General features: G+C 38.8%; 1 protein-coding gene across 3 annotated transcripts in view; it reads right to left on the bottom strand.

Moving 5' to 3' along the window:
- Positions 1–20,405, bottom strand: part of srpk1b (SRSF protein kinase 1b) — a 33,923-nt gene extending 13,518 nt beyond the window's left edge. The window contains exons 1-8 of one of the 3 annotated variants that reach the window (XM_055222077.1): positions 20,301–20,405; positions 19,673–19,727; positions 5,872–6,023; positions 4,494–4,602; positions 3,912–3,999; positions 3,038–3,125; positions 2,321–2,427; positions 1,496–1,661 (exon numbers count right to left, since the gene is read on the bottom strand). In XM_055222077.1, coding sequence (XP_055078052.1) covers positions 1,496–1,661; positions 2,321–2,427; positions 3,038–3,125; positions 3,912–3,999; positions 4,494–4,602; positions 5,872–6,023; positions 19,673–19,727; positions 20,301–20,313 — 778 coding nt within the window. In that variant the 5' untranslated portion in view covers positions 20,314–20,405. Of the gene's footprint in view, positions 1–1,495; positions 1,662–2,320; positions 2,428–3,037; positions 3,126–3,911; positions 4,000–4,493; positions 4,603–5,871; positions 6,024–12,473; positions 12,730–19,672; positions 19,728–20,300 lie in introns of those variants that run through there. The other 2 variants (XM_033967019.2, XM_055222078.1) reach the window with 2 other exon arrangements.
- Between the last annotated feature and the right edge of the window lie 1,040 nt (positions 20,406–21,445).

The raw sequence follows: 21,445 nt of genomic DNA, 5'->3' as shown, positions 1-21,445 counted from the left end.
AAACTATTGGCTAAAACTGGAAGGGGTGGGGCTTTTGGTGCACCTGGTCCCAGAATCTGGAACAGTCTCCGTCTGTGAGTTAGAACACCCCTACTTTTAAATAGGTTTAAATCTTTGTTGAAAACTATTTATCCATTGTTTTGTTTTATTGTGTTTTTGCATGTTTCGTTTTAAAATTACACTTTAAGTTGCCTTTGTGCAGCACTTTGGGCAGCTGTGGGTGTTTTTAAATGTGATTTATAAATAAATTTGACTTTATACTATCTTGGCAAAGCAATAACATTTCCATGGAGACAAGCAAATGATAAAGCTACCAACAGAAAAGTTCCATAGTGCACCTTTAAAAAACATTAGTCACTGTTTCAAATCTTTGCTAAATCTGGTGAGAGAGGTCTCAACCCCTGAATAACTTAAGAAAATGGAGGATTTTAGTACCTTTATTTCTGTAAGGTTTGGCTCATCTCCACAAAACAACTAATGCAATGAGTTTATATAAAACAGTGTTTCCTTTAATGTAGTGGTGTGAGCGCCTCCCAGTGGACGTTAAGGGTTATGTACAATTTTTCAGTAAAATACATTGACATCTCTTCGCATCACATTTTAAAACTTGCCTAAATAATAGAATTTGGGCTTCACTTTCCAAATACTGAGTTAATTTAAGTGTCTGGGACGGGGCATTAATCCAATTTTAATTCAAGATTTAATTGATCAGGAGCAGTAGATGTGGTTTGAAGCAGAGTTCAGACTTAGCCATATACCGCTGTTTAAGTAACGACTGCGCTCACTCAATATAGAGCTAAAATACAATTAAAGGTCCTGTATAACACAAAATGGACTCCTTTTTTAGCCATGTTATAATGTTACTTTATCACGAACCAGGGTTGGGACGATATTGAAATTTGTGTGGCAATTCTCATGACCAAAATAACTGCGATTAAAAATTATATCACGATGACAGTTTAAAAATGGATATGAATAATTATCATTTTAATGTTATGAAAAAGTTCCATGTTGAAACAACTTATATACAATTGTACTTTTTTTTGTTTACCAGAGAACATTACGGACAAGCAGGGCCGTCGACAGAAATTTGGACCGGGTCAAGAAGTCTCACAATTCTGGGCCCCCAAGATCCTGGGGCCTGGGCCAACTGACCCCTTAAGTCGCTTTTTTTCTGCACGTTCTGCTGATGTAATGGCGATTATCTTTGTTGTCGATTATGATGATTATATAAAAAATCCCACTAAGATTAATACAGGAAGTGCTCCACTGTGTTTTTAAACTCCATACACCTTCACTAGAATCATCTGGATCATTTCAGTTCTGGAGTTGCCAATCTCTACAGAACTAAAGGTAAAAGGAGCTGTTAACTTGAAAACTACCACTTCATGACATCACAAGGTGGAACAGAGCATTTTGAGCTGTGGAGATGTAGACAGACATGGGACCTTTAATAGTTGCTTGGGCCAGTGTAAAATACTAGAGAGGGCTTAACCTGCAGATCCCGAGGGAGGAGCCGCTCCCGCCTTCTGCCACTGCGTCGCTTCGGCGGCCATCTTTCTAATGTATGCCTCGTTCACCGTCAGCAGAATGTTCTCTGGCTTTATGTCTGTGTGGATGATTTTGCATTTGGTGTGGAGGTAGTCCAAGCCCTGCAGCACCTGGAGGAGCATGAGTTTGAGAACTAAAGATAAAATGCAGATGACAGAGCAGACCTGGACTTCACTGAAATGTAGTTAACATAATTAGACCATAAACACTGGAACATTGGATAATGAACTGATCATCTAATAAAGTAACATGAAGTAGAGTCAGAGGTTAAGAACAGGTAAGAGGAAGACCGACAGAGATGAAGTGAAAGAAGAGCAGAGGAGGAGAGGAGGGGAGGACAGGAGAGGAGGAGAGGAGAGGCAGAGGGGGAGAGGAAGAGAGGAGAAGAGGAGAGGAGCAGAGGAGAGGAGAAGAGCAGAGGAGAGGAGAAGAGCAGAGGAAAGGAGGAGAGGAGGCAGAGGAGAGGAGCAGAGGAAAGGAAGAGGATCAGAGGAGAGGAGGAGAAGAGAGGTACAGAAGAGAGGAGCACAGGAGAGGAGAAGAGCAGAGGAAAGGAGGAGAGGAGGCAGAGGAGAGGAGCAGAGGAAAGGAAGCGAGGATCAGAGGAGAGGAGGAGAAGAGAGGAACAGAAGAGAGGAGCAGAGTTAACAAAGGAGAGGGTCAGATGGTCAGAGGAGAGAGTCAGAGGGTCAGAGGTCACAAAAAAGAGGGTTAGAGGGTCAGAGGTCACAGAAGAGAGGGTCAGACACTCAGCAGACTTAAATCTGACCTGTTTGATGATGCTCTTGACACAGGGCAGAGGGAGGCCCTGATAGTTGGATTTGATGATCCATTTGAGTAAATGATATCCCAGCACCTCAAACACCATGCAGACGTCTGAAGAACACGGGTCAAGGAGCACGAAGGGTCAAGAAGACGAAGGGTCAACGACACAAGGGCCCCTCAATAGGTACCACAAGAACTAGAGCCTGCAAGGAACATGGGGCTGTACAAACTCATTTAACTACATTTGTGTTTCTAGAGCACATTTACAGCAGCTGCGCAAAGTGCTTCACAGGCTCAAGAACAGGTCAAAAAACAGAACAGAACATTATAAAGATAAGTACATATATAAAAATATACTCCAATTGTGTTAAAAGCCAAAGTAAAGAAAAGAGTTAAGAGCAGATTTTAGAGGGAGCAGCTCTAATGCACAGAGGTAAACTGCTGGTTTTCTGACCTCACTGATCTGGGACATAAAGTGATAAAAGGTCTGTGCCAAAAATCCAAAGATCGATAGACAGCGATCTAAACTAAGGCAAATGCATTTTAATGGAGAGGTCTACAGCTCATCTTGCGGCGAAGAGAGCGTGTGGCAATGAAGAGGAGTCACCGCTCTCTTGTTTAGGTCAAAGTAATAGAAATCGTTTGAGAGACTTTGCAAAGATCATTATAATATATGAATAAATATATGTAAAATAAAGCCCAAACTGCATATGAAGGATACGAGTTCCATTTACACCAGAAATCTTGAAGTCGTCGAGAAGCTGCACGACTCGTTCTCTGTTTGGGTCACTGGGATCTGTGTTTCTCACCTGAAAATAAAATCAAAATATGAGCAAATCCATAAGAGCAGATGAGGCTGCACCTGTTTACAGACAGTAAACAGTGGACTTATTTTGACCTCAAGAGCTGCTTTTACAATATATCTGTACTGGGCCAAGAAAAATGTGCTCAAATACATGGGGGAAAAGATCCAGTACCAGCCCTTTAACCAGATGTAAACCAAGACTAAACCAGAACTACACTGATTATGCACAAGTACCCTACAGAGTGCTGTGTTCAGGGACCAGCCTCCACTTGGGACATTTCTGTTCTTGGAATGTCTCTGGTCATATGCAGTGGATGTGATTTCAATTGTAACAGAAGTAAAGCTGATTTATGGATGTTTGTAACTGGATGCAGTTGTGAATGATAATGCTGTTCCTCCTCAAAAACAGACCTGGAGTGGTGTTTTGTTTCATTCACACATGTTTGAGTAACACTTTACAATTAGTCTGTGTACACCTCCCAAACTCAAAATGCTCTGTTCCACCTTGTGATGTCATGAAGTGGTATTTTTCAAGTTCACAGCTCCTTTTACTTTTAGTTCAGTAGAGATCTAAATGATTCTAGTAAAGGTGTATGGAGTTTAAAAACACAGTGGAGCACTTCCTGTTTTACCACATGATGACATCACAAGGGGGAACAGAGCATTCTAACATGTGTGAATGAAACCAAACAAAACTCCAGGTCTGTTTGTGATGAGGAAACAACATGAGGTAAGAGCACATTCATGTTTCTCACAATGGGATGATGTGATTATGACATTTGTGACTTACTGTTTTTAGCAGCTTGATTTCGTCCATGGCTGTTTCTGTGTAATGCTCTGCACTTTTCACCACCTTCATCGCCACAAAACGTTTCTCTCTTAAAAAAAAAAAAAAAAATGCTATATATATATATCATTTTTAACAAATGCAAAATGTAACATACTTTAAAGAGGGGGTATTAAGGAAAATCTGCCTTTTTAAAAAATCTTTCTCCCATGTTATAACCCTGTTTCCTCATCAAAAACATGCCTCCAGAGGTTGTAGATGTCATCCATGCATGTTTGAGTAATCTAGTGATCTCTCCCAGACTATCTGAACCCTCCTTACAGTTAGCAGTATGAGTCTGAGCGCACGAGGAGCAAAGGGAGAGGAGACTAAGGCCGGCAAAACAAAACTAATAAAAAAGTTTGAAAATGTTTGGTGAAATATGCACTTTTTAAAATAAATGATAACATGACAATTTTCAAATATGTTAACAATTAATGCCCCATAGTACTGTAATACCCCCATAGTAGTGTAATACCCCCATAGAAATATAACGCCCCTTTTAACTATAATAATGAGATTAAAAGTACAGCTGGTGTTACTCACTGAATGTCCCAGGCCAACCACACTGTGGAGAAATGGCCCCATCCCAATTTGCGGATCACGTGATATTTCTGATTGTACAAGTCCCCGATCTTCACATTGTGATATCCCCCTGGTGATAAAACAAAACACAATTATTAAAAGGAAAAACAGCTGGCTTCAGGTAAAAACACATTCCGAATATATACAGAATATTAACTATTACCAAAACTACCAATGAAACTATTTATACTTCAACTAGGCAAGGCAAGGCAAGTTTATTTGTATAACACAATTAGTACACAAGGTAATTCAAAGGGCTTTACAGAATAAGAAATTAAGACATTAAAATCAAACAAATCAAAACATAACTAATGACAAATAAACATCATAAAATTAACAATAAAACAGAAGAGTGCAGAATAAAAACCTTTCAGTCGTATGAACATCTAAACAGAACTGTTTTGAGCCTGGATTTAAACATTGTCAAAGTAAAGGCCTGTCTCACATCTTCAGGAAGATTGTTCTGAGTTTACTATTTGCTCATTTGAAGCATCACTACTGAAAAATCCCAAAGACGTCAAATTTTCCTAGTTATAGTTATAGTAACAGGGCCGTAACAGTTGTAGTAGCTATAGATGGATTTGAATCTGTAACAGAAACAGTACAGGACACATGGGATCACACTGAGCATCGAGCAGTTTCCTTAATATTAAAATGTTCATATTGTGACATACACATTGTCGACTTCTGTGCTGAAGACTCCTGCTAGTTTCTTGTGTTTTTTTAAATTATTTATTTGTGGTAACATATTTGCATATGCCACATATGTGAGTATGTAGTGTGAGAGTTTATGTTTTGTGGTGGTGGGTGAAACCGGTACAGCAGATGCAGCCAGTGTGGTGTCAGTCAGCCCCAGGGCAGATGTGGCTGCAGTAATATCGAGTAATCACTAGTTTCAGAATGATAAATATAAAATGGGTCTGTTGCCATAGAAATGTACAATTTAATTCAACCTAAATAATGTATCTTTTAAATGGGAAAAAAGTCCAAAATGTTGCATATAGCATTATTATTAAAAGTCCTGTAAAAATCCAGGCCAAAAATATGTCCCATGTTTGAGAAACATTGGCCTTTCCCCAAAACAGATCTAATGTATAAGCAGCTCTTGAGCTCTTTATAGTCTAATAATCGAGAAGTGCACATTAACATAATAGTTGTTGTTAACTTTACTGGGAAAACTCCACACTGGTCTGTGAAAGTCATGAAAAGGACCCTATGAATGCATAAGGTAAGTGAGGAATAACTTTGGACACCTGCAAACTGTTTAAAATTAACTCGTTCTGTTTTGACTTTTTAAAAACAGTAAAAATCAGGCGCAGCGCCTGTAAGAGCCGAGTACCTCTGCAGTAGTCGTTGGGGTCCTCCTGCTCCTCGTCGTCTGATCCCAGGATTTCCTCGTCCTGTTCGGGCAGAGGGGAGTCAGCCTGTCCCTGAGATCCTCCTCCTCCACTTCCTCCTCCTCCACCGCCGCCGCGCCCGGGAGGCTCTGGTCTGAGGAACACAGAAACGATCACAGATAAACAAACTGTAAACTCACAAAACATTTATTTTTGTTCTCAGGATATTCTTTTCATCCAGATCTGAAGCTCCACCTGCAGATTTACATTATGGGTAATCATCAGAATGGATAAAAAATGATCAAACATTAAAATAAGTCCCACGGTCACATTTAACTAAAAAACTTACCGCAAGTATCATAGCAACCAAACAGTCAATCCAGAGCGAGGCTGTTGAAGGCAACACCCCTTCCTGCCCACACCACTGGTTTAGCAGGGAGCAAGTGCTTAGCAAAAGCTTTGATTGACAGCGTTACTAACTCTAGCAGGAGCGACCTCTGGGAAAGAAGACGCCTGATTTGTCTGTTATTAATGTTCATATCTTGATTTAAAGACACAATAGTGAAATAAAAAACCCAGGATGTAGAGCGGGTTAATACGAACATTTAGGATCAAAATGACGAGTCTGACAGCAGCAGTTACAGAGAGAGGGGACACAGTTTTTACACAGAAATTTTATTGGACCTAGAGTCAATGGAGCCGGAAGTGCACCCATGATCACTTCCTGTTTGGAGTGCGGAGGCTAGCGGGTTAGCAATGTCCATTTATATATACAGTCTATGGTTGTGACTGCCCAGTTATTATTATTATCATTATTACCTTCTTCTACTATTGAGACATCCCGCCTCTGATATGTACAACTCAGATTTGTTTTCATTTGATGTGATCATTCAACAGAAAAAGGAAACCTCCTCAAACCTCCTGTTTGAGGAGGTAACACGTCCCTGTCCCAGTCTCTAAATCACATCCTCACAGGTGGAGGAGGAGTGAGTCACTTCTCAAACCTCCCACTGAAGCCACAAATACCTCACAATAAAGAACTGAAGCCATGAGAGAACGCCATTAATATGACAAAAACGGCTGAACAAAAACTGGGAACGGCAATTATACCAAACGCTTGTAGGATTCTCATAAACATATAGAACTAACTATAAGGGATTTGTAATCAGTTAAAAAAAACAACAGGATTTTGTTACACTACCCTTATAAAGGATAACTGGAAAATTAATTGCAACTAGAGACTGACGATACCAACTGTTTAGAATCCAGAGAAACAGAGCTGATGAACTCTGCCAATATTTCTGAGCCGATATCAGGACAATTTTGATAATTTTAAGTGTTCAAGTAACATATTTTTTGTTTATATATTTTTATAGATTAATCTTCCAGACAAAGGTTTAGTTTGTTTTTATCCCTGACAGTTTGGACTACTCACTAGAGCCTCAGAGTGATCTTACTGTGGCGTGATTGTTCAGCTGGTTTAAACTGACAGCTGTTTTTTTGCACAAAAGCAGAACCAGAGCGACTCAAATCAGACATTTCTGACCACTGCAAAAGAGAGAACACATTATGGAGTGGGACGGAAAAAATTGGACAGCTGCTATAAGGAGGCAATGGAAATACGGAAACATGCACACAGGACTTTAAACCAGGAGGAGGGGGCCTTTTTAGTCTCACACACCTGGGAAACTGTACTGAAGACGTCGGCCTGTAGATGGTGACAGACAGCTCCGCTTCCTCTTTGGGCCGCGGCGGCTAGCGGGTTAGCTATGCCCATTTATATATACAAGTTATGGTTTCAAATAAATTAACAGAAGACTGGATGAACCTCACTGAACTAAAGCTTTATGTGTATCTTTAGGCAGCTGGTTGCTCAAGATTAAATATCAACCTGTACTGGAGTTATAAGGCCGATACCTCATAAATTAAACAGAACAAATATCGGCCTGATATATCTCTCTGTAATTAAACCTATGAATATGCAGCAGTAAGAGCTAAGAGTATTAAAGTGTAATCCCACTATTGAATGTCTAATGTGGTTATATGGATCTAGATGGTCGAGTGGTGTTCTGAGTGACGAGCCGGAGCAGCGTTTACGTAAACGACCAGAGAGATGATGTAATGATGTGGTCGTCCATGGTATTAGCACTTAAGTATCTGACCTGTGGGTTAAGAATGTTCACGTCTCCTTTAAAAAGCCTGTACTGGGCTGTCAAAGTATCGAAAATCAGATTGTAATCGATATTAAAACTAGTATTGAAACTATACTCATTTTTCACAGGTATCGATACTAAAAACATCCCAGTGACAGGACAGAAATGAACCTTTCCTGAATATCTTATAATAATGTTGAGCTCCATCTGAACAAGTGTAAGACACATAATATGTCCGCTGCGTGCTGTCTGCATCCAATTAGAAATATCAGAAAATCAGGAAGCGCACGTTAGCATGATAGTTGTTAGCTAAATCATCACTGCAAACTTTATCTTACCCAGACAGCAAAAAGTTGAGTCTTAAAACTGCTCGGTCTGCAGCTTAGACCTCTACAAACAGACTCTGAAATGTGATTCTTGACCAGTTCATGTTGCAGGCTTCACTTAAATGTTAAAGGTGCACTGTGTAACTTTTCTACCACCTGCTTGTTTCCATAGAGGTGTTATTGCATTGCCTGGAATGTGCTTATAGCTTATATACATCTTGAAAAACAGGCTTCTTACTGTAACCTGTAAATACTGTGGTACATTACAGCCAAAGCAATAACATCTCCATGGAGACAAGCAGGTGACAGACCCTCCACTAAAAAAGTTACACAGAGCACCTTTATGGATTACTTTTTTAAAACTGCAAAAAAGAATTCACCTCAGGATCAAAACCAGAGCTGACACTGGGGCCGTGAAGTTAATCAAATTCTAGTTTAGATTCAAGATCAATCAAGAGAGGGACGTGTTTAACAGCACAAATCAGCTCACCTGTTGGAGTTCAGATAAGTCAGTTCTTTACGATCAGATTGTGTCAAATCAAAACTCAGATTGAAGTCTAACTTGAGTGAGAGAGCTTCAGACAGAGCAGTGCCTCTAATTAGCATCACATCCCAGGGAATGTTGATAAAAACTAGCTAATAGAGTTTTTGTATGAGCATACCAGGGCTTGTTGCGGTTCAGAAAATGCTCTGCTAGCGTGTTCAGTAGCGTGCCGAGCTAATTGGTTTATAATTGTTTTGGCATCTCAGTGTGAAAGTGTGTCAGCAAAAACAGTGTAACGTCTGGCCTCACGTTAAACAGCTGTTGAACGGATCAGGCGGCTCCAGCTACAACAAGAATCTTCACAAAACACTGAACGCTACAGGTTGAAGTGATGTGAAGTCAGTCCCTTGCATATTGCACGTGTCTGATTACATTAAAGGCTCGCACTTCAAAATAACTACATTTATTTTAGATTTTAAGAGGATTTTAGAGTTCTTGTTTTGTGTTTCAGCCCTGTGTTTGACCTGGTTTAGATGAGAGCTGTTTCTATACCAACACTGTAACTGAGAAAAGCTTTAATAAGTCACTTTTTCACTCTACTAATCACTATACTGACTTATCCTTCAGTGTATGAAGCTGAAACGGGTAATTTTTGATAATTATTTGTCAATATGATCAGATTTAAGCTGTAAAAGTTTGAATTAATAACTTGTCTGACTCATTACAAACCCAAACTAATGACTAAAGTGTTTCATTCTGCTGTTTATTGATTCCAGCTCATGAAGTTTAACAATATTGTAGATTAAATCTGATCTTAAGGTTTTGTGTCAGTGGCATAAATGAGTTTCAATATTATCGTTTAGCATTTTACTTCAGCGATATATCAAACTTCAGAATTTGTTATGACAAGCCATCAGCTCTCAGTACTGGCAAACCATGATAGTACTCAAACGGTTCATCGATCTTATTCCACTCAGTGTTTTTCTAAAGGGAAAAATAGTATTGGAACAAGCCTGGTTTAGACTTCTTTGCTTGGACCTGGGTTGTAATGGGGTTATTCCATGTTTAGACCAGATTTCGCCATGTGCTTTTCTTTGATTGGTTGGAATTTGGACACATGGCAATAACGGGAGACTCTGGGTCTACTACTGTAGATATCAGAGTGAGGCGCCAGTGGCAAAAACTGTTACTGTGTCCTTAGGCAAGACATTTTACACTCACATACCACATTCATACTAGGCAGTGTGGATAGAGGTGGGAGAAGCTCATGGTCCAGGTTAGCAGCCTTGCTTCAGTCAGTGTGTCCCAGGGCAGCTGTGGCTACAATAGAATCTCACCACCAAATGTAAAGTGCTTTGTGTGTCATGAAAGGCACTATATAAATCCAGGGCATTATTACAGAGGATTATTAGCGTAAACTGTACAAATATAAAGACAATCATGGCTAATATTGTACGCTAAAAAACTCAGGTTACCTCAGGTTAAAACATAAAATGGACGGTAGAGAAACAAAGTCTCCAAACCACATGTTTTTACTGACAGATGATTGGCTGAAAAACTCTCCATTAAAAACACAACAAAATGGCTTCATTGCACAGCCCAAGCCACAAAGATCATGATGCCAGATAAATAAAATACCAGACACCACAAACATGTTACAAAAACATTAATGTAAAGGACTAACCCTGGCTTATTTTGAGCGTGTTCTAAGCCTGTTTTGAGCATGTTTTGAGCGTGTTTTGAGCGTGTTTAGAGCGTGTTTTGAACGTGCCGTTGCTGTCTACATCAGCTGACCCTGTGTGCTCCTGCAGTAGACGAGGACACTGCATGAGGACACTGCACTGGCTGTAAACCATAATGGTATTACAGCTACATATTGATCTGGAGAACACGGCTTGAATATAGAGATACAGACTGATCGTAAACTCTGGGAATCAGACATAAGGAATTATAGGTCTCTTTAATAAGAACAACAGATTAATTTCACCTTAAAAGCTGCAGATAAGGGAAGGCTGCGGAGGGAGGAAGGCTGGGGGGAGGCTGCGGACGAGGTGAAGCTGTGGACGAGGGGAGGCTGAGGACGGGGTGGCAGACGAAGGGAGGTTGAGGACGAGGGGAGGCCGAGGATGAGGGGAGGCTGCAGACGAGGGGAGGTTGAGGACGAGAGGAGGCTACAGACATCAGATGCCCTCCCTGTGTCTCCATGGGGTCTTATTCTGTGTGAAAGTTGCTAACCCTGTAGTTTAGACCTCTACAAACATGTTCTGAAATGCCCTCACTATGTGTCAGATGCCCTCCCCGTGTCTCCACAAGGTCTTATTCTGCATGAAAACTGCTAAACCTATAGTTTGAAATCTGCACTGACAAACTAATACAAAAATCATGTTTCAGATCATGTTTGTACAGATCAGGTCTTTTTGTCTGTTCATCTTGTTTAAAATATGAACTTTGAACAGAATCCTCAATATTAAATTAACATAAATTGCAAATCTGATCAGAATACTCGTCACAAAAATCTTACATTACATTTTCTTGCATTAAAATGCTAATTTCAAAATCCATGTATTTTTATGAATGTAATAATAATCTTGCACATTTCTATAAAATAAAAATAACTGAAATGAAATGGTTCAAATCCCAGGCTTGGTTTGTCTATGGGTCCAGTTCTAAGAGTCGACCTATGTTTAGTCCTGGTCTAGTTTTAAAAATAGTCACTTAAATCTGTTATAGGGCCATGTTCTTATTACTTTGGAGGTTGGTTTACCTTCTTTCCAAGTTAACACAAATATATGTCCTCTGATATGCTCAAATTCAGCTGGTCATTTTCGGTTTTCATTTAAATCATTTCTACCCGAATGCCTTGACACAAAATTTTAAATGGCAAATCCCATTGATATTTTGCCCGGTCCCAAACTGCCATGACCATCAGACAGGTCCCTCACAGTAAAAACAACACAACTGTGATTTCCATATGCACAAATATGTATTATTCTGCTAACAAAACATATTTATTCATTTGACTTACGGACAGAAGCGTCTCGGTGTAAACTAAAAGGTTCTATGCAATCAATACGGAATGTTCTGGACAATTAGGGCTGTCAAAAGTATCAAAAATCAGACAATAATGGATGCTAAAACTAGTCTCGAAAATAGACACTCGTTTGAACAAGTATCAATACTAAAATAATAATGACAATAATAATAATAAAAAAAAATAAAAAAATCACATAACTGGAAAAATTTTGTTTGCGTTTCATCTGGACCAGGGTAAGATCACATGGTATAACAAACAAATACATTATTATTTTGTGTTGAAGATTACAATATTGTTTAAAAAGAAGAGCTTTTAAAATCATCAAAATCTGTATCGAGTTTCAAGTCTATTTTTCTTTAGTGCTGAAATCCAGTTTGGAATTTTAGCACATGAGCTCCAAAAGATAAAAATGAAAACTATTACAAAAAATATCCCGATATTTCAACTGTGCTCACCTGCAGGAAGATTGAATTCCTCTGGACACAAGTGGCACAGTATGAAACAAAAAGACAAAACTTTCACATGAAATATACAAGATTTTCTGATCCAGTAGTCTAAAATGAAAAGTTGATAGCAAAAACATGAGTGTAATGCAAGCTGCGCTCACCTGCAGGAAGCTCGAATTCCCATGGACAGAAGTGGCACAGTAAACCCTGCGCAGGGTTCAAAAAATCTTAATCCATGGAGAATATGAAAGACCTCCTGCCTCAAAGGGAAAAGTTAATCTCAAAAACACAACTGTGCAGAATCAGATCAGTGGAATCAGACTGTGGCACTAGCGTAGACTTTTCCAACACGTTTAGCTAAGGCTCTATCCCCCTCTCTCCTTCTCTCCCTCTCCCTCGCTCTCACTTGCTTGTTCTGCATCTGACCGTCGAGTCTCCTTGGCTGTTGACAGCTCCAGGTCCCGCCCCCTTTCCCGGAGAGCTGCGTTGCGATTGGCCACAGCCGGAGCAGCACTGCATTGCAGGTGAGGGACGACAGCAGCAGCAGAATAAGCAGAAGAGCCAATGTTTTACCCGCACTGGGCCAAAAATGAGGAACACTTCAACAAAATCTATGTTTAGAGCATTTGGGCGAGTTTAAAGGTCCAATAATACACAAAATGGACTCTGTGACCTTTAATCCATGTCAAAAACAGACCTGGAGTTGTGTTTTGTTTCATTCACACATGTTTAAGTAACACTTTATTATTAGTCTATCTACATAGTAGTTTTCAAGTTCACAGCTCCTTTTCACCTTTAGTTCAGTAGAGATTCGGTAATTACAGGTCTGAAATTATCCAAATGATTCTAGTGAAGGTGTATGGAGTTTAAAAACACAGTGGAGCACTTCCTGTATTATCACATGATGACATCACAAGGTGGAACAGAGTGTTTTCAGTTTGTGCGAAGAACTCAGCCTAAATATGCAGGTTTGTGTGTTAAACATGTGTGAATGAAACAAAACACAACTCCAGGTCTGTTTGTGATGAGAAAACATTAGAACAGATCAGAGAATAGTGTAATATGGGCCCTTTAAGTGGCATAATTTCCTCTGCAAACGGCGAGCTACAGTCATAATGATATTGATATCATCATTGATATCATCATAATATCTGTTTCTGATGAAGAAACCTTAGAACAGACATCAGAGAATAGAGTAATATGGATTTTTAATGTGAGATCAGCCAAGTCAGCCAATATTTACATTTGGCCAAATCAATTTAGTCATATTTTCTCCTTCTGTAACGAAATAGACAAGGACTAAACCTTGACTAAACCTGGACTAAACCTAGATTAAAACGGCACCAAAGCAGGTCCAAAATATGACTAAAACATGACTAAACCCGGACTAAAACAGGACTATAATCGGCAGAAAAAAAATCAATTCTAAACCCAGTAAATCTTAACCTCAATCAAAAAATTTAAATGGGTGAAATGATCAAATCTCAAAAGGCTGCAAAGTACCATTATTTCTTGGGACGCACGATTAGATAATTGAATTTCTTTTCAGTTCTTCTGGATGTGTTTAAAATGTGAACTGTGAACACAATCCTTTAATTAAAACATGAAAAGCATATGTGATCACCATCGCAGTTAGATATTCTTTCCCAAATTGTGCAGAATAAAAACCCAGGACCAAAATCAAAGGGCAAAACCAAGATAAAATCCAGGACCCAAAACTTAAACCAAGGACTAAACACAAGACTTCCTTCCACTGTTTGGTTTATTTTGAAGTCATTGTTCTTAAAAAGTATTTTTTTTTTTTTTTTTTACTTCTATGGGGTATTAAATTGAATAGGGCCTGGGAGAGATTTTTGATGAAGAAACGGTATTATAACACGAGAGAAAGCTCAAATAACACTCCCTCTTTAAAAACAGTGACATATTGAGCATGGCGTACATCGTGAATCGTCAGAATATCACATCGTGAGCCGTGTATTCCATTGTCAGAGACCCCTGTGATGTTTAATACACAAACCCACACTGGAGACGGGTTCACAACAAACAGGAGCAGGGCTTAATCAGGTTACAGCTTCAGTCTCAGCACAAAGTCTTCTGGGAAATGTGGTCTGACTCATTTCAAAACTCCATTAATTAAACTACGCAGGCTGCTCACGTCTGTCAAGTACAAGAGCGCACATTACCACATGACCCCATCCATACAAGTCTGACCGGGAAATACACTGATCTCTGTTTATACCATTTTTACATCAGACTGGTGACTACCGTAGTGCCTCTGTTACATCTCGAGCCAAAACCAAACATTTGTGTGAAATCAGATTAGAGATCGATCGATGGGGATTTTCATGGCCAAAGCTGATCATTTTCAATCCAGATCGAGTGATGATGACAAGATCTGTTGATATTTCTGAGGCAATTTTGATTATTTTGCCCATATTCTGTCGTTTAAACTTACCACAAACTCACCCACAGCTGTGTTATTGGCATAGCCCTAAAGGAGAGCTGTGTAGTCATGTGCCGCTATCTCTTTGCAGTCTTCAAATAAAGCTTTGAGTGCATTTATTAAGGAGCAAATATTGGCCCAATATATCGGTCCATCTGTAAATCAAATTAGTTTTATTTCAGTGACACGTGAATCCAAGGAGCACGTGTCGTTTTTAAATAAACGCACATTTCTGTCACATGAACAGAGCACTCTGATTCTGCAGAAATCCTCCATGTGATATTTTTATTCTTTCTTCCTTGTCGATGCGAGCATGAGTACTTTTGAAAACTCGAATACAAATTACAAATACGTGCATTATTTTAAATTAGCCCTATTGACCTTGTGTCTCTATGGTTTCACCTCTGTGGATCATTATGTTATAATTTACACATTTTAAATCACAATATTCATCTAAAACCACTTAATAAAAGAAACAATATCCACCGACTTCCAAGTTAGAAAACTGTGGTGCCCAATGATGTCACCGTAAACGTCATCACAACAAAGCGGCGCACACTGTCAGCGCCCCCTATGAATAGCTGCACTAGCGAGCAGCACATTTTTTTTCCATTTGTACCAAAATGGCTATGCGATGCTGCCGGATCCAACGACTATCAACGATTAAGAAATTAAAACTGGAGGGGGAAGCATGTACGTCACAGTGGGCGTGTCACATTGAGTTTAATCAAGGAATATTTACATATTACTAAAACAGGACAAAAACAGGACTATCACATCTGCAGAACAAATCAACTCTAAACCCAGTAGAGCTGCAAAATTAATCCCAATCGAATCAAAATTTAACATTGAATTTTTGTTTTTCTTATCAGTTTATCAGTTCTTCTGGACCTGTTTAAAATGTGAACTTTTTAAACAGGTGGAGGTTAAACGCGGGTAGATAAAATAAGAGATTAAAGATTACTTAAACATGAATCACTCCAAATACAACGTCAAGTGAGTAAATTGTGAGAAGGAAACTAGAACATGGTGAAAACGTGTGAAAAGTTGATTTAAACGAGTTCTGATACAGGACTAAATCTCAATCAGACATTTATTTCACCCTAAAAACAGTGAAGCGCAAAGCTGCAGAGGCTGAAGTGCAGAAGAGCTGAGGGTTATGTAATAAACGCAGTGATGAGAACTCCACTGTCAGACTGGTACAAGCACAAAGACTCTACAGCAGAACACGTTACAATATAAAGTTTAAAGGTCCAGTATTACACAAAATGGACATTTGTGAACTTTAAGCCATGTTCTAATGCTGTTACCTCTTCAAAAACATACCTGGAGTTGTGATGAGGAAACATCAGAAAACAGATCAGAGAATAGAGTTTAAATATGGGGCATTTAAACTAGATGAATGTACCTTATTTCTCATCAGTCATTTTGCAGACTGTACATTTTTACTGCTATAATTTCCTCCACAAACAACAAAATCTCCCATTTTATTCTGCATAAAAAGGTCTAACCCTGTAGTTTAGACCTGTACAAACATGTTCTGAAATGTCCCTATGTGTCAGATGCCCTCCCTGTGTGTGTCAGATGCCCTCCCTGTAGTTCAGATCCGTACAAACATGTTCTGAAATGTGATTTTTCTGTCAGTCAGTTCAGATCACAGTGTTTTTGTGAATTCTTCTGGTTTAAAATGTGACTTTGAACAGAATCTTAAAAAATAAACATTGCAAATCTTGCCACACTTGTCACAAAAACTATGCTTATTTTAAAATGGTTCAGCCCACGAGTATCTTAACTCCTGGAATACTGGACCAAGTTTGAAATATGGATGGGAGAATCAAGAAGAAAAAACTAATTGATACTAAAACTAGTATCAAAACTAGATACTCATTTATCGCAGGTATTGATACTAAAAAAGTCCCAATGACCTTTCCTGAATATGTTTATAATGATGTTGAGCTGTATCAGAACAAGTATAAGACACATAGACTGGTAGTAGCGCTGCTGATCGATTCGTCAAATAAAAAGGGGGCGTGGCTTAATCTCTCAAAACTATTCTGTATCTCTGTATCTGACCCAAACTGCACTCACAAGACTACACCTGCAGGGGGAGTTCATGCAAAAACATCTATTTATGCAGAAAAAATGACCAGAAAACAATGTATTTATATAACGACAGATTAAATTTATGAATCGTGACTTTAATCTGATTTTTACAGAGAAATACCAAAAAATAAAAATCATTATAATCAAAATAACGACTGAGACGCCACAACCGAATAATCAACTAAAAAAATAAGTAAATAAAGACCTTTCTAAATGGATTGTACTCACTTGTATGTCAGACCAGAGGCCAGTTTGACCACAGCAGTGTTGATGGAGTCGATCCAGTCCAAAAGCCACATGACCCAAACAGACTCAAGACGACAAGAGTTTAATACAAAAGAACACAGCCCAAACAGAACACACCACTACAGATACAGCCAATGACACCAGGGACAAGAGGCTGTGAGAGCAGGACCGTGTACTCTGCAGCTCAGAGCAAAGCAACGTGAACAGAGAGAGGGAGAGAAGGAGAGAGGGAGGGGGGTTATGTGAAGGGGAAAGGGAGAGAGGGAAGGTAGAAGAGAGAAGGGAACAGAGAGGCAAATATGAGAGAGAGTGAAAGAAAGCTGGGAGAGGGAGAATGATGGAGGAAGGAAAGACAGGAGAATCTTTAAATAAAAAAGGAGGTGGATTGGAAGAAGGATGGGGGGGAGAGAGGGAGAGAGAGAGAGAGCGCGAGATGAGAGACACAGATGAGAGGAGATAGAGGAGGTTGTTCTGGTCACAGCTCTGCAGAGGAACAGACCAGATAAGCCACATTTTCTCTCTCTTCCTGTTTGTCTCAGATTTGAGTGTTTTTAAACTGATGAATCAGCTGCTGCAGCTCCTCCAAATCACAAATCAAAATCTTTACAGTGAAATCATCATGACATTAAAATCAATCATTTAACACGATCTACTTGAAGAAATAGTGTAAAAACTTTGAGAGTGGGTTTACATTATAACATACACAACAATGCAACGGTGTATTATGAATTAGGGTTTTACTGATATTGAAACCAGATAATTTTCCTCAATAATTTTATAATGATCTTATGATGAGGAAACAGCATTATAACAGATAAGTTGGAAAAACCTCAAGTATTCAAGTTCCTCAGTATCAGAGCCACCACACAACTCACTGGAAGAACAGCCTGTGTACACTGCATTAGGCCTGTCATGGTAACACATTCTGAAGTTCAATATATCACTGAAGTAAATATAGACATTAAATGATAATACTGAAACTTATTTACGTGAAGAAAAAGTACTAACGATAAATATTGACCCCAAAAATATGTGTGTGGTCCTCTTTACCTGAGCCTCTGCTGTCCCCGCTCCTCCTCTGTCAAAGCTCCTCCGCAGTCACATGAACTGTTCTACAGAATTGCTGTGTTCTATACAACTCTTATTATTGTGTTTTTAAGGTGACTATGTTTTGCCATCTGTCCAGGGACGGCAGATGAAAAATAGCCCTCAGAAATGTACACTGTCCGTGCTAAACAAACAAAATAAATACATTTTTATGTCCATTTGATCTTATACGATTTAATGTGATCGTTTATACTGTTTAGTTTGGAAAGTAAAAATCAAATCTGTAACTGGACAAAATGTTGTAGAAGTAAAGACGTTTGGCTGCTCATCTAGGCCACTTCTTCAGGTCGGGTCAGATTACTGCTGGGCACTGACTTATATCTGTCTGAAGGTAGGCGCTAACTACACTGAAGCTAACACACCTGTTTGTTTACAGTTTCAATTTGGTGGCTCAGTCTAATGAGCTACACTAAATGTGAACTGTGTCATATTCTGCATAATTGTTCAGGCCCCTAATGGCTGTTCTCGCACCTATTAGCATACTGACTATTAGCGTACTGACTATTAGCATACTGCTTATTAGCATACTGACGATTAGCATACTGGCTATCAATACTGTTTTTCCTTGTTTAGATTGAGGAGTTATAAACAGGAGATTGATTATATTTAAGGCCTTCATTCCTGTTCAAAGATGGATCGTCTTTCCTAACAAAAAATGCTTCATTAACCCTCAAACCATTTATTTTCTTTAGCTAAGATCTGAACCTCATTATCTTCAAAATCGTGGTTAGTGACTTGAGGTGAATGTTTAGTTTGTAATCGCACACTACAGTTTTATTTATCCGGTTATCTCATTACCACAACAAGAACACAGCAGCAGATCAATAGAGTCCAATTAGCCAAATATTTACCACACAGTTAAGTAGCTGATACTTCTGTCAATAAAAAGTAGAACAACTTGTTCCCCTGGATAATCTACAAATTTGTGATGCATCATAATGGAATTTTCAACTGATACGATGACGATCATTTGAAGATGGGGTCACATTTTATACAGACAGCTCTTTTTCACCTTCAAGACTCAAAGCACTTTACATTAACGAACCACTCACACATTCACCCACACATTCATTCACCAGTGTACACAGACACTGAAGGTGAGGGGGGGTTAAGTGTCTTGCACAAGGACAAAACAACAGCATTCATCTGTGGAGCTGCCATCGCCATCAACCAATGATGTTTTATATTGAGAGCGGGATTCGAACTGCCAACCTGGATAAACACTCTACCAACTGAGCCACTGTCTAATTTTAAATGTAAAACATTTTTTTTATTTGTTTATTTTAGTTCATAGGGCTAAATGTGACTAAAGCAGACCATATACACAACAGAAAGCCTTAAAAATATTACATTTATAAATATGAAGTAACAGGATTTGGCTGTAGCTGGTCATAAACTCAATATAAATCTACAAATCCAGAGAAGATCAAGCCATGTGCAGAAGATAATAATATCACAGACCTTTTAGCGGGTTTTCTTGGCTTGGTTTTCTTCTTTCTGGCTTGTAATGCGAGGACTAGAAGGAAAAACTGTGTTAATATCTAGACACCTGTAATACTGGGGTAAATGACAACAGAACAATATTTTAACAGAAGCATTTAAATATACTGCATTACTGAAATGTATCTTTTTCTAAGTACAAAACACAACACATATAAGCTGCTATGTAAAACTGTTCCAGCATAGAGTTGTTGTTGATGTTTTTGTGGTTAGCAGACGTGCTAGCAGGCTGTTAGCTCTTCACATGCTAACACCAGTGCCATTAGCATCACAACACTTTCCATTTGTATCTTTATTTTCATGAGATTTTGGACACATCCGCTTTATTTGTACCATAATCTTAAGTCATACGGCTGGACTGTCCAGGTGAGGTGCTGAAAAGTTTTGTGAGAATGTGTGGTTTTAATGTGACGCTAACGAGGAGCTAGTGCTAGCTTCAGTGAGAGCCTCGCGCGTGGTCAGACTTTCACTAACGGCTCACACGCTGCATGTAAACACACCGCCGGATGTTTTTACCGATAACACAGCGCATTTTCCGGGCTCTATACGAGGAGACTGTGGTTGATAAAATTGTGTTTTTGGACTGTACCTTTTCTCTCCATGCTGCACACCCCGGGTCACACGCTGCGTTTAAAGATCGGGCAAAAAGTCCGGATTTCTGGAGAGCGCCAACAGTCAAACACAGAGGAGAGGCGTTCACGGACTGTCAGGGACTCTCAGATACAGAGAAGGGGCGTTCAGGGACTCTCAGGAGTATTCAGGATGGAGGAAATAACTGTGTTACTTAAGTAAAAGTATGAATAACATACTCAAGTAAAAGTATCACATAAAAATATAAGTATTAAAATACCTCCTTAAAAATGTACTTAAAGAGTAAACAAAATAAAGTATTTCTTGCATATTTTGAGATTTATAATAAAGCTTCAAATGTGGTGATTTTTGTAAAGATTTGAGCTGAATTTTGTTCAACAGAAACAATTGAATCAGTCATTTTTTCAGTTTTTATTTGTATATTTTTGATCAAATTCTGAAAGTGTTAAATCCTCATCCTTTTCAGCAGGTCTCACACAATAATAAAAAATACTTAAATAAGTATAGATATATAAACGTACAGTACTTTTACTACTTTTACATCATTCCACCACTGCCTTTGTTATATTTCTGATTCATGACAAACTCCTAAAATATTTTTTTGTAGTATTATTTTAAAAAGAAATAGTAAAATGCAATAGACAATATCCCTGATATATTTTGCAACAATATATTAAGTTAAAGGTAGTGTGTAACTTTCTGAAGTTAGCACGTCACCATGGAAATAGAAAGTTAAAACACACAGAACATTCTCCATGGACATAGATGTGTTTTAAGCCGTACTGTGGAACATTACAGCCTAGGGAACAACCAAAGACTGTTTATATAATTCTTTATATGGGAACAACATTTCCATGGAAACAAAAGGATGAAGCAGTTCTCCAGGCCAAATAAGTGTCAGATTTGTGGTAATGCGAGCTCACAGTCAGGATGTTGTGGGTTGAGGAGGTTGTGGGTTTAACTCCTGAACCATCTGAACTTCACAAACATCAAATCAAAGAATAGTTTTAAAAATAGTATCGGCTTTATTTTATAATTGTGATATTTACAGGTGTCTGCTCTTGTGGAACATGTGAAAAATAACATTCTGAATGAACACGACGGCCTAAAGTCAACGTTTTCAGCATCCAGTGATATGAACCC

Source organism: Periophthalmus magnuspinnatus, chromosome 5 (genome assembly GCF_009829125.3).
Source record: "Periophthalmus magnuspinnatus isolate fPerMag1 chromosome 5, fPerMag1.2.pri, whole genome shotgun sequence".
In the NCBI taxonomy this organism is placed as follows: Eukaryota; Metazoa; Chordata; class Actinopteri; order Gobiiformes; family Gobiidae; genus Periophthalmus; species Periophthalmus magnuspinnatus.
This window is presented reverse-complemented; position numbering and strand designations above follow the sequence as displayed.